We start from the raw sequence: 18088 nt of genomic DNA on the forward strand, positions 1-18088 counted from the left end.
ATGGTATAAATTTTATGAAATACGAGTAAATGCACAATCCTTAAATGTAGAGGCTCGAAATCTGTACTACCAAACCATTTGGATGATAATTTACATCTGGTGTTGAAAACTAGATGCATAAGTGGCAATTTCTTACGGAATTTTTAGTGAGAAATTTGGGGTTACTTATTTTGTTAATTTGTTCCAACTTTAGCTTGGGAAAAAATATATATGTATATTCATGAACTGAACATACAAGGAGAGTTCAAGCAGAACTGCTTATTTATCACACAGAACTGCTCACATTTTCAGTTACCATCTGTTTCCATAATTGGGATTTGCTTTGAGGGGGATTTGCATAATTCCAGGCATATTTTGACAGAAATTCAAATTCTCGGTCGCCCCTAACTTCATCAATTCTTAACTTTAGTCGTCCCTGTATATAATCAAATTGGACAATAAGTATAATTTGGTTAGTACAAATGTCTCTGTCCAAAACTGTGTTCAGGCAGGAGTTGACAAGAAACAGAAGCACACCAGACAGGTCTAAGATTTGGATTTCACTTAGCAAAGACGGCGTTCTGTTTAAGCGAAAAAGATAAGCCTACTGGGGATGGGGATGATGTCATTTTCATGGTGGAGAAGCCACGCCAGAGCTAATTGTGGAGCAGTGCATGCATGCTTTGCAGCAAGGGTGGCAAGTTTACTGTAGAAAAGTTTGTTCTTTTCCAAGTTCTCCCCATTGAACCTTGGATGTTTAGACTGGAACACAGAACACCAATGTGAGTTTAGAAAACCCTATTGCTTTAACCAAATAAGGCATTCATGTTATGCATATTCAACAATGTCATTAAAAAAACGCCAATTATGCATATGTTTATAGATGAAGATTATCATACCAACAAACAGTCTGCAGGCAAGCTCTCCACAACTGCCTTCCCACCAAAGAGCCCACGACCAAGCGGGTTATATGACACGATCCCAATTCCAAGCTTCCTGAAAGTACAGAAGTATCAATATAAGCTTACGAATTTGACAATGTTGAACTGAGAGGTGAAAAATTAGACACCTGCAAAGTGGAATTGTTTTGTTTTCGATTTCTCGACTCCACAGAGAATACTCCATTTGTACAGCAGTGATGGGATGAACAGCATGAGCTCTACTTATTGTGTCAACACTGGCTTCTGATAGACCAATGTATCTTATCTTTCCTTCATTTACCAGCTTCTTAAGCTCCTCCATCTTCCTCACATAAACATAAAATTCAAAACAGAATACATATATATATATATATATATATTCATATATAGCCATCAAGATATAAAGATAGAATGACAAAGGGAAACATGCTTACAGTATCCTCAATTGGCACTGAAACATCCGCACGGTGCTGATAGTACAGATCAAAATGTAGCTGACAGCCAGCCGTTTAAGACTAGCTTCACAACATGCTCTTACCCCAACTGTAACGCCATTCAACATAAAAGTACCAAATTTTGTAGCCAACTGAACTTTTTCTCTAGGAAGCTGTTTCAAAGCCTGAGAAACACACCCCAAAAAAAGAGTATATATTGAACAATTTTTCTACCAAAATATCCCTACTAAAGAATTAATCCCCGAAGCTTAGCGCAAATGTTCATCAAATTTTGAAGCATGGATTCAAACTTGAAAAAAGAAAGAACAGTACCTTGCCAACAAAGATTTCATTATCATGATTTTGGCCATCCTCATGAGAGAGAGGAGAGATCTTTCTGCCCCGAGGGTAATTGGACAAAAAACGAAAAATACTAGACACAAGTGCTGGTGGGCTTCTACAACTTGTGTGGTTAACTGCCCAAAAGTTACAGCCTAAGGCCAAGCCCACAAAAATCTTAGGCCCAATGGCCCCCCAATACGACTAAGTTGACTCGGCTGGTTACGTGGCCTGAGCGACGTGTCAAGGACGTATGGTTACACGACACGTTTCAGCCTGCGTTTTCATGGCAACAGCAAAACCAGAAACGCCATTGAATTGTTTGAGACTCACACAAAGGCCACCGCGCTTCCTCTTCTTCAAGCTTGAATAGAGTTTGAAACTCTCAGACCCGAAAACAAAAACAAAAAACAAAAACAAAAATTGAAGAAAAATGGAAGGGAGGCAGAAAGAGTGGAGCGGAAAGGCTTTGATGTTAATGGGTCTTCTTCTTGTGAGCTTCGTCGGGAAAATCGCATCTCTTTCGGTGACCGTAAACGACATCGAATGCATATACGAGTACGTGCTCTACGAAGACGACACCGTTTCGGGGAACTTCGTGGTGGTTGATCACGATATTTTCTGGGGCAGCGATCATCCCGGCCTCGATTTAATCGTGAGTTCCTCTTTTCCCAAAACGCAATTGCATAGAGGTTTGAGCCAAATTGGCATTTTAGGGTTTTTATGGGGGACTAATTTGTGGGGGTTTTGCGGGTGTGGAATAGATCTGTTTGTAGATTAATTGAGGTTTTGAATTGTTTAATATATAAATTTGTTAGAATTATTTGAGGGTTTTGCCTTTCGGAACTTAACGGGTAACTAAAGCTATAATCTTGATACTTATAAGTCCAAACCAGTTGTGAAGATTGTTTGATTTTCAGAGTTTATTGGTTTTAATTCCCAAATCGGAATTACTCGTTGACATGAATACTGAGCAAAGTTTGTCTTTTTGAAGTCTTTGTAGCAGCATTAAGGAACTAGGAATAGTTTAAGTATGTAGGAACTGATGAGAACCCGTTTGGAGCAATTTGCAAAACTAACCACCTAGATTGCTATAACTTTCAAATGTTCTGTGATAAATTCGTAAAGTTAAAATTCAGTTTCAATTGTGTCTTCAAATTCAAACTCATGTTCCACTGAATTGGGAAGTTGCAAATTATTTAAATTTTATTGTTTAACAATAAAGCAAGATAGGGCCTTTATAACAGCAGAGATATAGTTGAGGTGATTCCTTTTTTAAGTTTTAAAACTTAGATATTGAGTGAAGGACTTTGAACTATAGCGAGATTAGCCTTACCGAATGTGTGTAGTCCTTGTAAACTAGATAACAGTGTCATTAGGAGCCAACTTGTTGTGCTATATGAAAATACCATTTACCTAGTTATAACAATTATTAGTCTTCTGCTGCAAATGATTCTTATCTTATTATGTTGCACTGTTGGGTTTATTTATATCAGCCCATTTTTCCTTGGGAAGTGTAGGTTGTTTTTCTATCCCCAACAAAATGGGTTAGGTTCTTGTTTAAATAGAAGGATTTTGACATTGGATAATTTGACCAGAAGGGGTCAGGTTCTTGGTTTTAAGAACTCAGAAGAGTCAGCTCATCACATGCTTATTCACTATGGTGTAACTTGGGAATTATGGACTTCTGTTTTCTCATTGCTTGGTGTTGGTTAGGTGTTGCCTAAGAGCGTAGCAAATGTTATATCTGGCTAGATGGGAGTTTAAATAGTAGACATATGAGTGATATTTGGAAGCAAGATTCCCTATGTGTTTCTTAGAGTTTGTGTCTTGAGAGGAATGGAAAAGTATTTGCAGGCTCTGAACTGTCTTTCTGTAGTTGAACTAAGAAGGATTCTGTATCTGTTGTTTCTCTTCTAGATATCTTTTTAAACATCCATGATTTTTGTTATAGTATACTAGATTTTCGTTTTTTTTTACATAGGCTGTGTCCGTAGGTGCGTTTTCTTTCAAATAGACTTTATTTAATTGAAAAATGTATATTGTTTTTTTTTTTTTTTTGGCAGGTGACATCTCCTGGGGGTAACACGGTGCACACTTCAAAGGGAACATCTGGAGATAAGTTTGAATTTAAGGCCCCAAGAAGCGGAATGTACAAATTTTGTTTTCACAATCCTTACTCAACACCAGAGACTGTCTCTTTTAACATACATGTTGGCCATATTCCCAACGAGCACAATATTGCCAAAGATGGTTTGTGAAACTCTGTTTCAATTTTGTTTTCATTGTGTTCTTTTATTTCAATCTTAGAACTGGTATTCCAAAGTAATTTTTGCCTTGACGGCAAAAAAAAAACAAAAAACTAAAGTTTTTACCTTGGACTATAAATTGCTTTTTGGGACTATAGTGACAAGTACTATAAATTGCTTATTGAATTGTGACAATAGATGAAATAAATCAAAAAATGGATTTTTGTTCAAGAATGAAATCTTATTGGAACTTCAGTCCCAGGAATGTGTTTGAGACTGATTTTTCAATAATATCTCTGTTTATCTTTGATTTCTTGCAGAACATCTAGACCCAATAAATGTTAAAATTGCTGAGCTTAGAGAGGCACTGGAGTCAGTTACATTAGAGCAGAAGTACTTGAAAGCACGTGATGTTCGGCATCGTCATAGTAAGTTATTTTTCCCTCTTTACCAAGAAAATTGATAATGATGAAGTCATGCTATTTCAGTGTATCCTGCTGGCAATTAGATCTATGCCTTATTTATGAATGGGATCTTTATTGTCATCATTACCATATATGTATATGTGTGTGTGTGTTTATGGTATCTTCTGGATAATTTTTTATCATTCTTAGGTGCTGTCTGATAGAAATGAAAATTTATCTTCCAACTATTTAGTTCTGAATAAATTTGTGCTGAATATTCAGCACTGAAGAATTTGTGCTCAGTATGGTCAAACCTGGCAGGCATATTAAAATTTGTTAGCTAAAAGTTTTCAAGTCTTAATTCATCATATTAAAATTTTCAACAGAATATTTTAGGCAACTAATTGAGAAAGTGATAAAAGGGTTTAGGGTTATGATTCTTAGAACCTGGCAAAATAATTTGGTAGATGTATCTATATTTTAGAATCTGGCAAGCAACACATCTTATGATTCTTAGGACATGGTTTTTTGTTTTCTGCCGCAGCAAATGAGAGCACAAGGAGGCGTGTTGTGATGTATACAGTGGGAGAGTATATAGCGCTGGCTGCTGCGAGTGCTTTGCAAGTCGTATACATTCGCAAGCTTTTTAGCAAATCTGTTGGATACAATCGGGTTTGAACTGCTTGGTTCTTCATGTTTAATTTAACAACAGGAGGGGCCTTGCAGAATATTTCAGATACTTCTTTTCTGTAACCAATTATTAAATATTTATATTACTTGGTTCTTGGTTTTCAAATATGTTGAAACTTTGAAATGCCCGGGTTTAGTGAACTGCTGGTTAAAGTAGCATGCAGTACCAGATGTAAGATGGCATATAAGAATTATTCTAAGGTATCTGAATATAACCATACCTTCTAAATATAATGTATTTAAAGAGTAATTTTGAAAGGAAAAAAAATAGTGTAGCCGCGCAGCTATAGATTTTTTGACACGTAGGCACCTAAAAGCATGTACAATCATGTTTCATATTTTTTAATTAAACTTTAGCTAAAAACACACAAAGGTTATTTTAAGAGCTCTTTATAAAATTTGAACTCTAATCATACTCTCTAGTTTAAGGAGTTATAAATACTATAGTTATTTTTTGACATGTTGTTACTAGTATAAAGAATTTAGCACTTTCACATTTCATACTATATTATACATGTACATATATATTTTTTCAATAATACATTTGTATTCTATACATGCATTTCAATAATACATTTGTATTCTATACATGCCTTAAACACTTGATAAAATTCACTTTTTAAAAAAAGCACAACAATACTTGTATTTTACATGTATGTATATATTTTTTTATAAAAATTTTAATAATACACACAAAATTCACACATATTATTGAACAAAAATAATATGAATAAAAAATAATATAGCGGGGCGGCTGTACTCGGGGTTTCCAAATTTTTAAAATTTATAGTATCGCGGGGCAGCTGTACTCTGTTTTTTCTAATTTTTCTAATTTATAAATGGTATAGCCGAACGGCTATACTCGGTTTTTTAATCTTTTTATAAATAGTATAGCCGGGCGGCTGTATTTGGTTTCTATTTTTTAAAAAGAAATAGTATAGCCGCCGGCTATACTCGGTTTTGAATTATTTTTAAAATTTATAAATAGTATCGCCGCACGGCTGTACTCGGGTTTTTAATTTATTTAAAGGAACAGTATAGCCGTGCGGCTATACTCGGTTTTACCAATATTTTAAATACAAATTTAGAAATAGTATAGCCAAACGGCCATACGTGGATTTGTTTTTATAAACGGTATAGCCGGACGGCTATACTCGGTTTTTTACTTTTTTTAATAAATAGTATAGCCGGACGGCTGTATTTGGTTTCTATTTTTCAAAAAGAAATAGTATAGCCGCCGGCTATACTCGGTTTTGAATTATTTTTAAAATTTATAAATAGTATCGCCGAACGGCTGTACTCGGGTTTTTAATTTATTTGAAGGAATAGTATAGCCGTGCGGCTATACACGGTTGTTTTCAATTTTTAAAAATTTAGCTATACTCGGTTTTACCAATATTTTAAATACAAATTTAGAAATAGTATAGCCAAACGGCCATACTTGGATTTGTTTTTATAAATGGTATAGCCGGACGGCTATACCCGGTTTTTTAATTTTTTTATAAATAGTATAGCCGGACGGCTGTATTTGGTTTCTATTTTAAAAAAAGAAATAGTATAGCCGCCGGCTATACTCGGTTTTGAATTATTTTTAAAATTTATAAATAGTATCGCCGAACGGCTGTACTCGGGTTTTTAATTTATTTAAATGAATAGTATAGCCGGGCGGCTATACACGGTTGTTTTCAATTTTTAAAAATTTAGCTATTCTCGGTTTTACCAATATTTTAAATACAAATTTAGAAATAGTATAGCCAAACGGCCATACGCGGATTTGTTTTTTAAAGCAACAGTATAGCCGTTCGGCTATACGCGGTTTAAAAAACCAATAGTATAGCCGTAAGGCTATACACGGTTTTGTCCGCTGTTCTGCCCGTCACTCGAGTAGATTTTTTTTTTCCCTAATTTTGTTCAGTGATCGTCTAATTCCATGTTTACCTCCACTAAATCATTTAAATTAGGCCTATTTGTGCAGAAAGAGCTTGACCTTGAAAGACCTGGAGCTTTCCAAAGTGCCACCGAGGCCTTCCGCGTCGCAGATATTGAGTGAGATTGCTGGGCTCAAGTGTCTCACCAAGCTCTTAGTTTGCGACTTCTCTATCAGGTTCATTGGAATGCTTTACTTTCAAGCATTTTTTTAGTGATATAGACTGCATAAGTAGTGAGATTGTACCAACCGTGATATTTGCCCTTAAAAGCTTACATCTTTAGTATTCCAAAATTAGCCCACATGAAGTTGAGCTCCTAAATGGTTTAAGCATTCTGCATCTAGGCTCGTTAGTGAGCTAGATTAGGTTCTAAATCAGTGAAGCTTAAGCTTCAATGATCATTACAAGTTAGGCTTGATGAGGGAGTAGGATGACTTAATGATTGCATTAGTGTTTATGCCTAGATGTTTCTTGAATTTTTCTTAAGAGATAATTTAAAATTTTCTTAATGAACTTTTTTGTGTGAGTGATGGTCTAACATTCTGAAATGTCTGTGTTTGTCTTAATATATGTATGCTTATGGTCATACCATTCAGTTTTCAGGAACTCTACGATACACAACTGCTAACAAACGCTCAAAAAGTAACAGAAAGAAGATAAATCATTACTTACAGGATGTTAAATTGGGACCTTAAAATTGGGGAAAGAATGTCGATGCACATCCTAACGTGTAGTATAGGTGCTGCCATGCAAGTTTACTATACTGGGAACATGAAATCTTTAAGGACATTTGTTGCTTTTATGATATATTTTATGGATCTTGAGGAAAAGAAACATGAAACGTGTCAAAGGTAATTGTGTATTATTTGAAAAATGTTCTTATCAATTAATGGTGGTCTGCAATTTAGTGATCGATAATGCTGTTGTTAATTATCTCTATTTGGTTTGCTATTGAGTGAAATTCTTGTTTTTATTATGATATAACCATTAATTTGGGTTAGCAATGTTTGTATATTTAGCCGATTGGCCCTCCATTACATCATGACTATTGGTTTCCTCATTTTGGTATCATGTAAAAAATAGTTACCTTTAACTTGATCCATTTTATGGTGTGTTTCCTGCAGATACCTCCCTCCAGAAATTGGCTGCGTATACAATTTGGAATATCTAGATATTTTATTATTTAATATCTGTTTGTACTGATGTTTGTTATTTGCATTGTCTTTTAATTTGTTGTTGTAATAGGATGAAGCTTAATTTTTGTAGTATCTATGTGATCGATTGAAGCCTCGAGTACGTTGTGAGCTTGTTAGGGGTTACTTGGATTTCATGCCACATCCATGGAATATTATATTAATCAATAGCTCAGAGATTCGGATGGTAGTTGATGCATGTCGTCCATTTGATATAAGAGAGGAGACAAATCCTTAATATTATTGCAGGCCAGTATCTCTTGTATGAACCGATCTCGGTAAATCTCTTCATTGTTGAAGATGCTTTGCATCTGGTGAAATTCTTATTCATGTTATGGGTCACTGATTACTAATGGGGGTTTGTGCATCACACACACACCAAACACCAAACCCCCTAAAAAAAAATCTGGTGTTCCATGATTTGTAATGTCACTTCTGGTTTGATTATCAACTTGTCTGTGCTCAGAATCTAGCTCCTTTTCAGTGGAGAACATTGTATTGCTATGTCATTTCAACTCTACTGCTTCCGATTCTGAATTTTTTTTTCTTCATTCAGACAGTATCTTGTGCTATTTTTGCCTTTTTTCTAGGACCCTCCCTACTTCAAATTCCTTTTGGGTCTTGTTTTTTGTTGTGGTTTTTGAACTGTTGTACACATATTGTCTGCTTGGCTGGTAAACCCATGGTGCAGTTTTTGAAAACAAATTTTTATGTTTTCCAAAAACAAGGCATAGCATGTTTATGTCTCAAAGGATATTTGTAACTGAGGTTTTGTGTATTTATCTATGTTTTCTGGTGGCAGGTATATTACTCTCAGTCGGACCAAAGTTTCTCCTCCCATTGGTCCTACTTCCTTCCCTTCTGTGTCCTCTTGTGGTGAAACTCCAAAAAAATCTGTTACTTCGCTCATCCGGCTCAAATATGGATCAAATGAGGCAGCAGGAAAGGTGTGTATGATGTTTAATTAGTTGTGAGCCGAAAAATTTGGAGCTAATTTCTGGCCTGTCATACTGGAAGCTATAGTATCGCCGGGCGGCTATACTAGGCTTTTTAATTGTCTTTAACGGAATAGTATAGCCGCTCGGCTAGACTGGGTTTTTTAAAAAATTTTAAAGAAATAGTATATCCGACCGCCTATACTTTGGTTTTTAAAGCAATAGTATAGCCGTCCGGCTTTACGCGGTTTTTAAATTTTTTACAAGGAATAGTATAGCCGATCGGCTATACACTGGTTTTATATTTTTTAAATTTATAAATAGTATAGCCGCGCGGATATACTCGGTTTTTTCCTTATAAATAGTATAGCCGCGAGGCCATACTCGGTTTGTTATTTTTTGAAGAGATAGTATAGCCGTGCGGCTAGACTAGGGTTTTTTTTTAAAAAGAAATAGTATAGTTGCGCGGCTATACTCAGGTTTTTCCTAATGTTCTGCTTGTCGCTCAAGTAGATTTTTTTGTCCTTAATTTTGTACCTAAAACATCTAGTGCAAGAATAAAAATACTTTTAATCACTTGAGTTACAAGTCTTTAGCTTTACCTCAATTCAACAAATGTTTTGATATAGTCCAAATGAGCTAAAAACGTTACCTTTGGAAAGCATTGACCATTATTCTCGTGAGCCTCCACAAAAACCAATCCCTCCCTCCCTCCTCTTGATTTTGATTCTATTCGCCGCCGCCACCATTTGCCACGCCAGCGACAAGTGGATGAGAAGCTCTCAGCTTTAATTATCTCAATATTATTATTTAGTAATTAAATAAAATAGACTAGAAAGAAACTTATAAAATAACTCATTTATCTTCTTCAACCATTGGTCTCTCAAGAAAAAATGCTGCCAATCCAAATTCCAAACCTCATGATGTTATGGAATCTTATAAAATTTACGAGGATTACAATTCCTATGCTCTTGTGCTCTTGTGCTCTTGAATAAAGAAAAAGAAACTGGCTCTTAATATATTTAAGCCTTTTTATTCTTTCTAGCTAAGAAGAAGCCATTTACTATAAGCTCTTTATACAAGTATGTATACAACAAAATTCACCAATAAATTAAATGAAATGTTTCAAGTATGCTCTCATGCTCCATGCCAAAATGTCTTAAGACTACACTATAAATTCACAAATTCACTTAATATGTTAGTTATTATGATTCAATCGTCTTTTTTATTTTTACAACGCGATATCTAAATATGAAAATTTTAAACTCGAATCTAACCCATATATGTTGTTCCTTTAACATAACTAATCACGTGAAGAGGTGATTATTAGGGCATGTGCCCCATCTAACCATTTGGGTAGAAAACAACATTTTTTTTCTTTTTAAACCACCCCTAATATTTAAATCCTTACATAAAAAGAAAACTAAATATTAGGGGTGGTTTAGATTAATTATAAAATAATAAAAATGTATAAATAAAAAAAACTAAACTATCACTTTTATCCATAAAAACAAGACGATTTGTGTTTGAAATTATAACTTTGTATCTCTAATATAACCTCTATATAGTCAATACTCTCCACATGATGATTCTTTTTTTATGAATCTTCATGTGATCATTCTTTTTCTTTTTTTTATAAAATTAATGAAGAACTTTTATTGGACATGAAGTTGTATTATATTTTTGTTTCTTTAATTATTTACATTTTAATATATTATTTTACAAATTTTTCTGGTTAAAATAAAGTTGTTGTGCTTTAAAAATATTTCTTAAATGAGGATAATTTTGAATTTTTTGAATTTTTTGAATTTTTTATATGGCTGTATTTTTAAAAAATTAATTATTGCAATGATTTATAAAATCATAGCCAATTTTGCCCGAAAATAGAAAGTACATCTTCCGTTGTACCAGAAAAAAAAAACAAGATTATTACTGCTAAAACAGGAAGAGATGGGTGTAATTTTATGGATAGTAGCAAGGGCAATATTGGCAATAACAAGTCCATTCTCGAAGCTTATAATATAACCAGTAAAGTAACCCACCTCAATTATAATCCATTTTCCATCTTCTACATAGCCCCAAAAGCCATTCTCTGCCTTTGACTCTTTGATCAACGATCCACAAAATGCTAGCAGTTTTCGACAAATCGGTGGCTAAGAGCCCCGAGGCTCTGCAGAGCCCTCAGTCTGGATCAGTCTCGGCTCTGAAAGATGGCTTTCTCGCGCAGCACTTTGCCTCTGTGCACCCTTCTTCTGTCACTGTCAATCTTGGCTCTTCTGGTCTCATCGTCTATTCTCTTGACAAACAGAACCCTCTTCTTCCCAGGTACAACTCCGCATGCCATCCCTTGTTAAAGAAAAAAAATGAAACAAAAAACAGAAATGGAAGATACCCTTTATGAAAACCAGAGATTAAAGATTGCCCCTTTCTTTGTGTATGATCGTTTCTGTAGTTTTTGGTTGATCTGAACTTGATGATTTGTGAGTTGTTTGGTTTTTTCTGTGTGGGTTTCTCATTTTGTTTGTGTTTTAGTTTGCTTCTGGTGATCGGAAACGTTGATTTGGATTAAATCTGTAGCAGAGTATTTCTGTAACTTCGTGAAGAAAAAAAAATAAAATTTGATAGTATGTGTTTTGGCTCTATTGGGTAAGAATAAATTTTAGAGATTGGCATTCACTGATAGGCTTATCGAAATTATTTTTCTGCTTTATTTTTTTTTTAAAAATATTGTAAAGGGCTTAAATGATCTGTATTTATTTGGGTGAGGTAGTCCTTGATGAGGACTATATGGTTTAATTGAATGGTTTCTTTGAATGAAGACAAAGAACATGTGGTTTGTTTGCAGGAGAAATGAGACAAAAGGACAGATTAACTCTTTGGCTATATCCTCTTTGTTTTTGAAATGTTATGGGCATATATTTTTTGGATTGAGATCATTGCATTGTTGTTTTACATTCATTTATAATTTTTTATTGTTTTCGGCTGTAGAAGATCGATCCTATGATTTTGTTTTCGTGTCGATTTTTTAGCAACAAATTTTTCTTGTCCGAGGGTATAACTCTTAGTTTTCTTTTTGTCCTGATGCCACTTCAATTCAATGTTTGATATATTTCATCGTATATTGTTAGGCTGTTTGCGGTTGTGGACGACATTTTTTGCCTGTTCCAAGGCCACATTGAGAATGTTGCGCTTCTCAAGCAACAATATGGATTGAACAAGACAGCCAATGAAGTGATCATCATTATTGAAGCATACAGAACTCTGAGAGATCGAGGTCCTTATCCTGCTGATCAGGTTGTGAGAGACATCCAAGGGAAGTTTGCATTTATTCTCTATGACAGTGCTTCCAAAGCCGCTTTTGTAGCTGCTGTAAGTAAAGCATCTCTCAGTTGTCACTCGTTCTTCAATGTTTGCTTTCAAGTTCTTGTGGTCTCTTTCTTTGTTCCTACTGGTCATTTGCTCTTGTAGTTGAGCTCAGTGCTTGTCTTGTGCAGGATCCTGATGGGAATGTTCCGTTCTTCTGGGGAACTGATTCTGAAGGCCATCTTGTTCTTGCAGACGATGCAGAAGTTGTGAAGAAGGGCTGCGGGAATTCTTTTGCACCATTTCCCAAAGGTATAACTATGACAAAGGCCTGATATAAAAAACTGTTTAGCATTTTCTTGGAATCCTTTCTGCATTGTACGATGTTCCAGCTAACTTAATAGTCGAAAATACAATGCCACTGATGTGTACGAGCTATGGAATGTCTCTCAAGTTAATTTGGGGGTGATGTGGGTGCATTCAATTTGCCATAGTAGTATGAAATCAATAGTTGTGTGCATTCAATTGCTTCATTTGTAAATATGTTGCGGTTTTCTCATGTTGCTCATTAGGATGATCTAGGCCTTTCTTCCTTTTCGGTTGCTTGGTCTTAGCATGGACTTTTAATTTGATTCCTTAGTACATTAGCTAGACTGCTAACAGCTTTTTCGGTACTATCGTGTCAGGATGTTTCTTCACTTCCTCTGGAGGCTTGAGGAGTTATGAGCATCCCCACAATGAGTTGAAGGCGGTGCCAAGGGTGGATAGTTCAGGTCAAATGTGTGGTGCCAATTTCAAGGTTGATGCTGAGGCTAAGAAGGAATCGAGTGGCATCCCAAGAGTCGGGAGTGCTGCCAACTGGTCAACAACTTACTGAGTTTATATCTATTTTCTTGGCGAGGCTTTTGCTAAGTAGACCTTGAATTAGTTCTGAACTGATCCATCTATTCTCTAGTGCTTTCCATCTTGATTGACTCTGTTGCCTGTGGCTACCAAAGTTTATACGATGATTGGAAGTAAGACATGATTATATAATTGCTTACTGTCAAAAGCCATAAGGCCCATAACCTTCTGGCATAGAACATCAAATAATACGACAATGGATACAGACCTTTACTGGTACTGTAGTTCAATTTCTACATATCATGCTACTGCATTATGTTTATGCTTTAAAAAACTTAGGATATATTGTTGCATATCATTAGAGTTTTGAACAAACTACGCACATATATATAGCGTGAAATAGAAATGTTCCGGTATTTCTTGTGTCATAGAAAAGCCTCAGACTTCAGTCCTTTGCATCTGCAATGCCTCCTGCAGTTATCTGGAAAACGTGCATATCTGTCAAGAATTAACAAACGAATGAAATATGGGCATTTCCTACAATTTTTTGTCATCACGGTTACTAGGATCAAAATTATCACCAAAGATGGCAATCAGAAAATTCGTAGTATAGTAATTACGCTAAAAGTAAGTATGAAGGATATTGCTTCAGCCTCAGGCAGGTTTGGGGCATCATACACCTTGCAGACGCGCTGTTCACCTTTGCCTTTCCTGAACATAAGCCTGATTGTTGCTGCATGGGCTAGGACGTGCCCTCCCGCGGGTTTCTTTGGGTCCGATATGAACACTCCGCCACCGGGGTCAGCTATGACTGCACAATTATGTGATTCTCCAATAAGCTTACAAAATGATTGAGCACGGAAGGGCCTTCAAAATTGGTTGATCGCTAATTACCTTGGTTGGTCATGTAGACAGCAACATTGAATTCCTCAGCTATCTTTGTTAATCGGGAAAGCATCTGAGCTAGTTTTTGCTGCATATTAAAATTTGCTTGTGTTATTAAAAGATAAATGAATGGTAAAGATGAACATAAGATCTAAATCTGAAATGTTACAGGGATTGCGGGGAATCCATGGAGCAGACCTGGCGGTCAGCAAGTTCTCCTCTTCCAGTGAAGTCCACTCGAAAGAGAGCAATCACTGAATCCACAATCTGAAAAAATATGAAGACATATAAAATCAATCTTCCTAGCTTCTTGATAATTATCCATAAGAGAGTTTTTGTTAGTGAAATCTTACCAGAAGTCTGAATGGCTCTTCAGACATTTTTGCAGCTAGACCAAGAAGCAGGTTATGCTGATGCTCATATGTATAGGCACGAGCATAAATGATCTTTTGCAGCCGCAGAAAATGACACAGTTAGTTCACAATAATTGCATCATTAGTTTGACTGTTGTATATGGATAAAATGAAACTTACATTGTCAAGGACAGCTCCTGGGTCCAACCCAAATCTTTCAGCTATGGGCACAATTCGATCGGGTCGGCTGCAAGTGCATATAGTTAAGAAGAAAACATACTTGAACTTGATGGAAGTTTTTAAGACAATTCTTGCTTGCATTGAAATGTGCAGTATGAAATATCAAATGGGATGGACAAACAAGAAGGATACAAGGTTCCTTCAGTATCAATGTAAGCAACTTTTCCATTCCCTCCCTTCATGTTAGTGGGAAGCTGCAAAGTAAAAGGCAACCTCAATCAGCAAAGCTTGATGCATATCTTGTGTTATTTGAATCAGATTGCATTATTCAATATAGTTAAGCTCTGGTTATTAAAGGACCAGAACAGAGTTTTACACAAGGGCTTAATGATCTCCCTGTACGCTACGGCATAACTAAAGGAGAGAGAGGAACCTGTGTACAAACGCAGAGAGTATGTGCAAGCTGTGTTTTTCCAGACCTGAAATCAATGTTATCTATATGGTTAGTAAAGAAGCACAAATCAAAATATTAGAATTGCAAATAAGGTTTCTTAGTTTCGAATTCGATACAAGAAATGGACGGTGATAATGCATCAAAGACACAGTGCCTCACCGAAATTCCCCAAAGGCTTCCGTGATTGACATAGTTTCAATCCCACCTTCAATTTATTTACGCACAAATTAACTGAAGCAATTTAAGAAACACAATAAAGCATTTTAACAACAAAGAGCCCAAGATTACCGCCTAACAGTTCATCCAGGGCTTGGCTTCCAGTTGTAATTCGGATGACTGACTTTCTCTATACACAAAAACAAAAAACAACTCCTCAGCTTCACAGTAGACCATTGCGTTTGTAAATCAAGAAAACTTGATCTGACGGCTCAGATCTTCTTGATTCACAGAGTCAAATCAAAACCATCGCAACTTTGAACTTACTCTGGTCAGAGCATCACTTCCAGTAATATATCCATAATTCTGAGGAAAAAAAGAAGATACATTAACAAAAACGAGAAGAAGGCTAACATTCACAAAACTTCAGAATCTCATAAGAATGTTTCAGATTAAGGAAAATCTGAGTGCTAACCACTATCTTTTCAGCAGCTTCGCATATCTTCTCAACTTTAGCCTCAGATAAACCTTTGATTCCAGTCAAGTTCTGCCAAACAGAAATCAGAGTAAGGAATCGGACCTTAACATGCGCTCAGTGTGAGAAATTAGAACTTACATTCATTTTACCTTCTTTGTATGCATCATCAAGCCATTGCAGGTGTAGATCCCAGCGTCTTGAAGCTTCTTAATATCTCCGGCATTGATTCCCTGAGCAATCACTGCACAAAACTTGATTTCCTCAGTTTTGAAGCAGAAGTCGCTCAAAACTTACGTGAAAACTAGTTCGATCTCACCGAGAAATCAAACTGAATTACTTAAACGAAGAGATACTCATAGAATTTTTGGAGTTTCTTTTTTTAGAAAAACAGAGGAAATCGAACAGAATTTTAAAAATACGAAAAGAAAATCGAAATCCGATTCAGCTCTGAACACTGAATCACAGAGATCAATCTTGAAACGATGAATGTTTAAATAAATCGAGAAAAATAGTTAACGAATTCTATTTTTCTGAATTTAATCGAAAATAATGTGCGATTCGAAGTGGTATATATCGAGAATTAAGCATGTGAAAGGAAAGCGAAGTGAAGCGGAGGTCGTGAAGAAGCTTACACTTGTCGATCGCTTCGAAGAGGTCCTCTTCATCGTCGATGTCTTCGCGTTCGACGAGCTGTAGCTGGCTCTGCTCTTCGGCTCTGAGCATCATCACACAGAGAACGTTAGGTTTCAATGTTAGAGAAGAATATGCTCTATGATTCGAACTGAAACGAAGATAAGGTGTTTTCAGATCTGTGATTTACTTGAGAGTAGCGATCATCTTCGTCGTTGTGGTTGAAGAAACCTCAGGCGAGTGTTTGGATTTTGGAGAATGGAGAGAGAGAGAGAGAGAGATTTGAATATTTGAATTGTGGAGAAATGTGAGAGAGAGACTCAATTTAAAGGGCGGGAAGAAGAGAGACGGGGCATTCGGTTGTAAAAATTAATTTTAATTTTTATATTTCTTTTTGTGATAGCTCGACGAGGAGTTCGTTAGGCGGTGGATGAGGTCCCGTGTTTCGCTGTTTTGCATGCATGATGTATGATGGCCGGGTAGTTTATGGTTTGTAACCTCCGGGTAAAATCTGTGCAATTGGTGCATTGAAGGGCTCTGATCTTGCCATGTCATTGTTAAAATTCTTATCTCTTTGGGTGTGCAGGTATACGAGATGGTCAAGATGGGAGGTCATGATCCTACCATGGGACCCATGCGTTAACAAATGTTCAAAAGAAAAAGATTAGTCAACGGTCTAAATTTCATGAATCAATCTAAATCAATAGTCTGAATCAATAGATTCAAACACGAATCCGTCTAAATTTTTGTTTTAGTTAAAAGAAGCCTAGGCTGAAAAACTAAAATGAATCACAGTGGCTCTTGCGAACAGTGAGAGACTAAAATACAAAATGATTGTCAGACCCAAAAAAAAAAACAAAAACAAAATGATTGGTGCTCTAAAAGGAGAAACAAGTACATGAAATGAGACAGTATTATTTTGTTATTTTTGGCCAATTACGATATGTCTAATAACTTTTTCACGTGTCAGTCTGTGATTGATAGTACTATACCCGTTTCTTACAAATTTTTTTGTTCTAAAAAGGGCTGATGAAGCTCCATTTAAAACTCCGATGAAATCTAAAATGGTATCTCAATAATTGGGGCTCTAAAAAACAAAATGAAGGCCCATTGGTTAGAACTCTAAATACATGGCAAGTAAGCTGCAACTTTTGTTCCGCGTAAGCGTAATTTTCAGAAGCTTCAACCATGTACGTATATTTAGGCATGTGGTTGCAAATTGCAACGCTCTAGTGAGCTGAAGCATTAGGATGGATTTTTGGCATGGTTTGCTATACCTTGCAACCAAACCCAAAATACTTCCATCTCATTTTTCAAGCACAATCAATATTTAGCTTAAGCCAAAACTACGAGAGAAAGCTCCCAAGCAATGTGAACTTGAGATGGAAGAGGGTTCTAGTAGTCCTTTTATTTGGGGCCAATCATGGTATGAGTGCAAGTTCGATTGAAAACTCTTATTCCGATCCTAAAATTCAAGTTTTGGCAAGTTCAAATTCAATTTCAACATTTAAAAGTTTCCCAATATGAAAATTATAAATAAATGAATAATAGATTGGAATTACAACGTATCTCAAGAGTTCGAATGTTTCAAATTCCGAAATATATTGGAGTTTCAAGCTTATACTACACACAATGCCTAATTTCAAATTTTTTGCCACAGTTAAGGAAAGGAAAGAGAAGGGGGAGTTTTCTCACACACAATACCAAGGTACCACAGGGGTTCGAAGCTAAGACC

General features: G+C 35.9%; 3 protein-coding genes and 1 pseudogene across 6 annotated transcripts; 2 read left to right on the forward strand and 2 right to left on the reverse strand.

The window, feature by feature from the left end:
- Window positions 1-505: 505 nt before the first annotated feature.
- Window positions 506-1986, reverse strand: LOC103324187 (perakine reductase-like; annotated as a pseudogene).
- Window positions 1966-5139, forward strand: LOC103323978 (emp24/gp25L/p24 family/GOLD family protein). The gene is made up of 4 exons (XM_008226008.2): window positions 1966-2327; window positions 3739-3925; window positions 4242-4349; window positions 4870-5139. Exons 1-4 carry the CDS (start codon window positions 2106-2108, stop codon window positions 5001-5003), a joined length of 651 nt encoding a protein of 216 aa, XP_008224230.1. The 5' UTR covers window positions 1966-2105; the 3' UTR covers window positions 5004-5139.
- A 5979-nt stretch (window positions 5140-11118) lies between these two features.
- Window positions 11119-13515, forward strand: LOC103323977 (stem-specific protein TSJT1). The gene is made up of 4 exons (XM_008226007.3): window positions 11119-11396; window positions 12200-12440; window positions 12566-12686; window positions 13061-13515. The coding sequence occupies exons 1-4, from the start codon at window positions 11197-11199 to the stop codon at window positions 13249-13251; spliced, it is 753 nt and encodes a 250-aa protein (XP_008224229.1). The 5' UTR covers window positions 11119-11196; the 3' UTR covers window positions 13252-13515.
- DMC1 (DNA repair (Rad51) family protein) lies at window positions 13386-16810 on the reverse strand. Of its 4 annotated transcripts, none has more exons than XM_089046611.1 (15): window positions 16544-16810; window positions 16356-16438; window positions 15873-15964; window positions 15721-15792; window positions 15573-15611; window positions 15378-15435; window positions 15249-15294; window positions 15069-15114; window positions 14828-14889; window positions 14636-14702; window positions 14456-14548; window positions 14301-14369; window positions 14112-14190; window positions 13838-14028; window positions 13386-13698 (listed from the first exon to the last, which is right to left on the reverse strand). In XM_089046611.1, exons 1-15 carry the CDS (start codon window positions 16558-16560, stop codon window positions 13663-13665), a joined length of 1050 nt encoding a protein of 349 aa, XP_088902737.1. In that variant the 5' UTR covers window positions 16561-16810; the 3' UTR covers window positions 13386-13662. The 4 variants fall into 4 exon arrangements, with proteins under 4 accessions (XP_088902737.1, XP_088902739.1, XP_016647573.2 ...); XM_089046613.1 differs by having other exon boundaries at window positions 13386-13707; window positions 13862-14028; window positions 16544-16809; XM_016792087.2 differs by having other exon boundaries at window positions 13386-13715; window positions 16544-16809.
- Between the last annotated feature and the right edge of the window lie 1278 nt (window positions 16811-18088).

This window comes from Prunus mume, linkage group LG2 (assembly GCF_029339155.1).
Source record: "Prunus mume cultivar Tortuosa linkage group LG2, ASM2933915v1, whole genome shotgun sequence".
Classification (NCBI taxonomy): domain Eukaryota; kingdom Viridiplantae; phylum Streptophyta; class Magnoliopsida; order Rosales; family Rosaceae; genus Prunus; species Prunus mume.

Coding starts and splice junctions, on each gene's coding strand:
- LOC103323978 (XM_008226008.2), top strand. CDS start 2,106: ATGGAAGGGAGGCAGAAAGAGTGGAGCGGAAAGGCTTTGATGTTAATG. Junction 2,328..3,738: donor ATCCCGGCCTCGATTTAATC/GTGAGTTCCTCT, acceptor TTTTTTTGGCAG/GTGACATCTCCTGGGGGTAA. Junction 3,926..4,241: donor GCACAATATTGCCAAAGATG/GTTTGTGAAACT, acceptor GATTTCTTGCAG/AACATCTAGACCCAATAAAT.
- LOC103323977 (XM_008226007.3), top strand. CDS start 11,197: ATGCTAGCAGTTTTCGACAAATCGGTGGCTAAGAGCCCCGAGGCTCTG. Junction 11,397..12,199: donor CAGAACCCTCTTCTTCCCAG/GTACAACTCCGC, acceptor GTATATTGTTAG/GCTGTTTGCGGTTGTGGACG. Junction 12,441..12,565: donor AAGCCGCTTTTGTAGCTGCT/GTAAGTAAAGCA, acceptor TGTCTTGTGCAG/GATCCTGATGGGAATGTTCC.
- DMC1 (XM_089046611.1), bottom strand. Junction 15,115..15,248: donor GAAGCCTTTGGGGAATTTCG/GTGAGGCACTGT, acceptor CATTGATTTCAG/GTCTGGAAAAACACAGCTTG. Junction 14,549..14,635: donor CAGGAGCTGTCCTTGACAAT/GTAAGTTTCATT, acceptor CGGCTGCAAAAG/ATCATTTATGCTCGTGCCTA.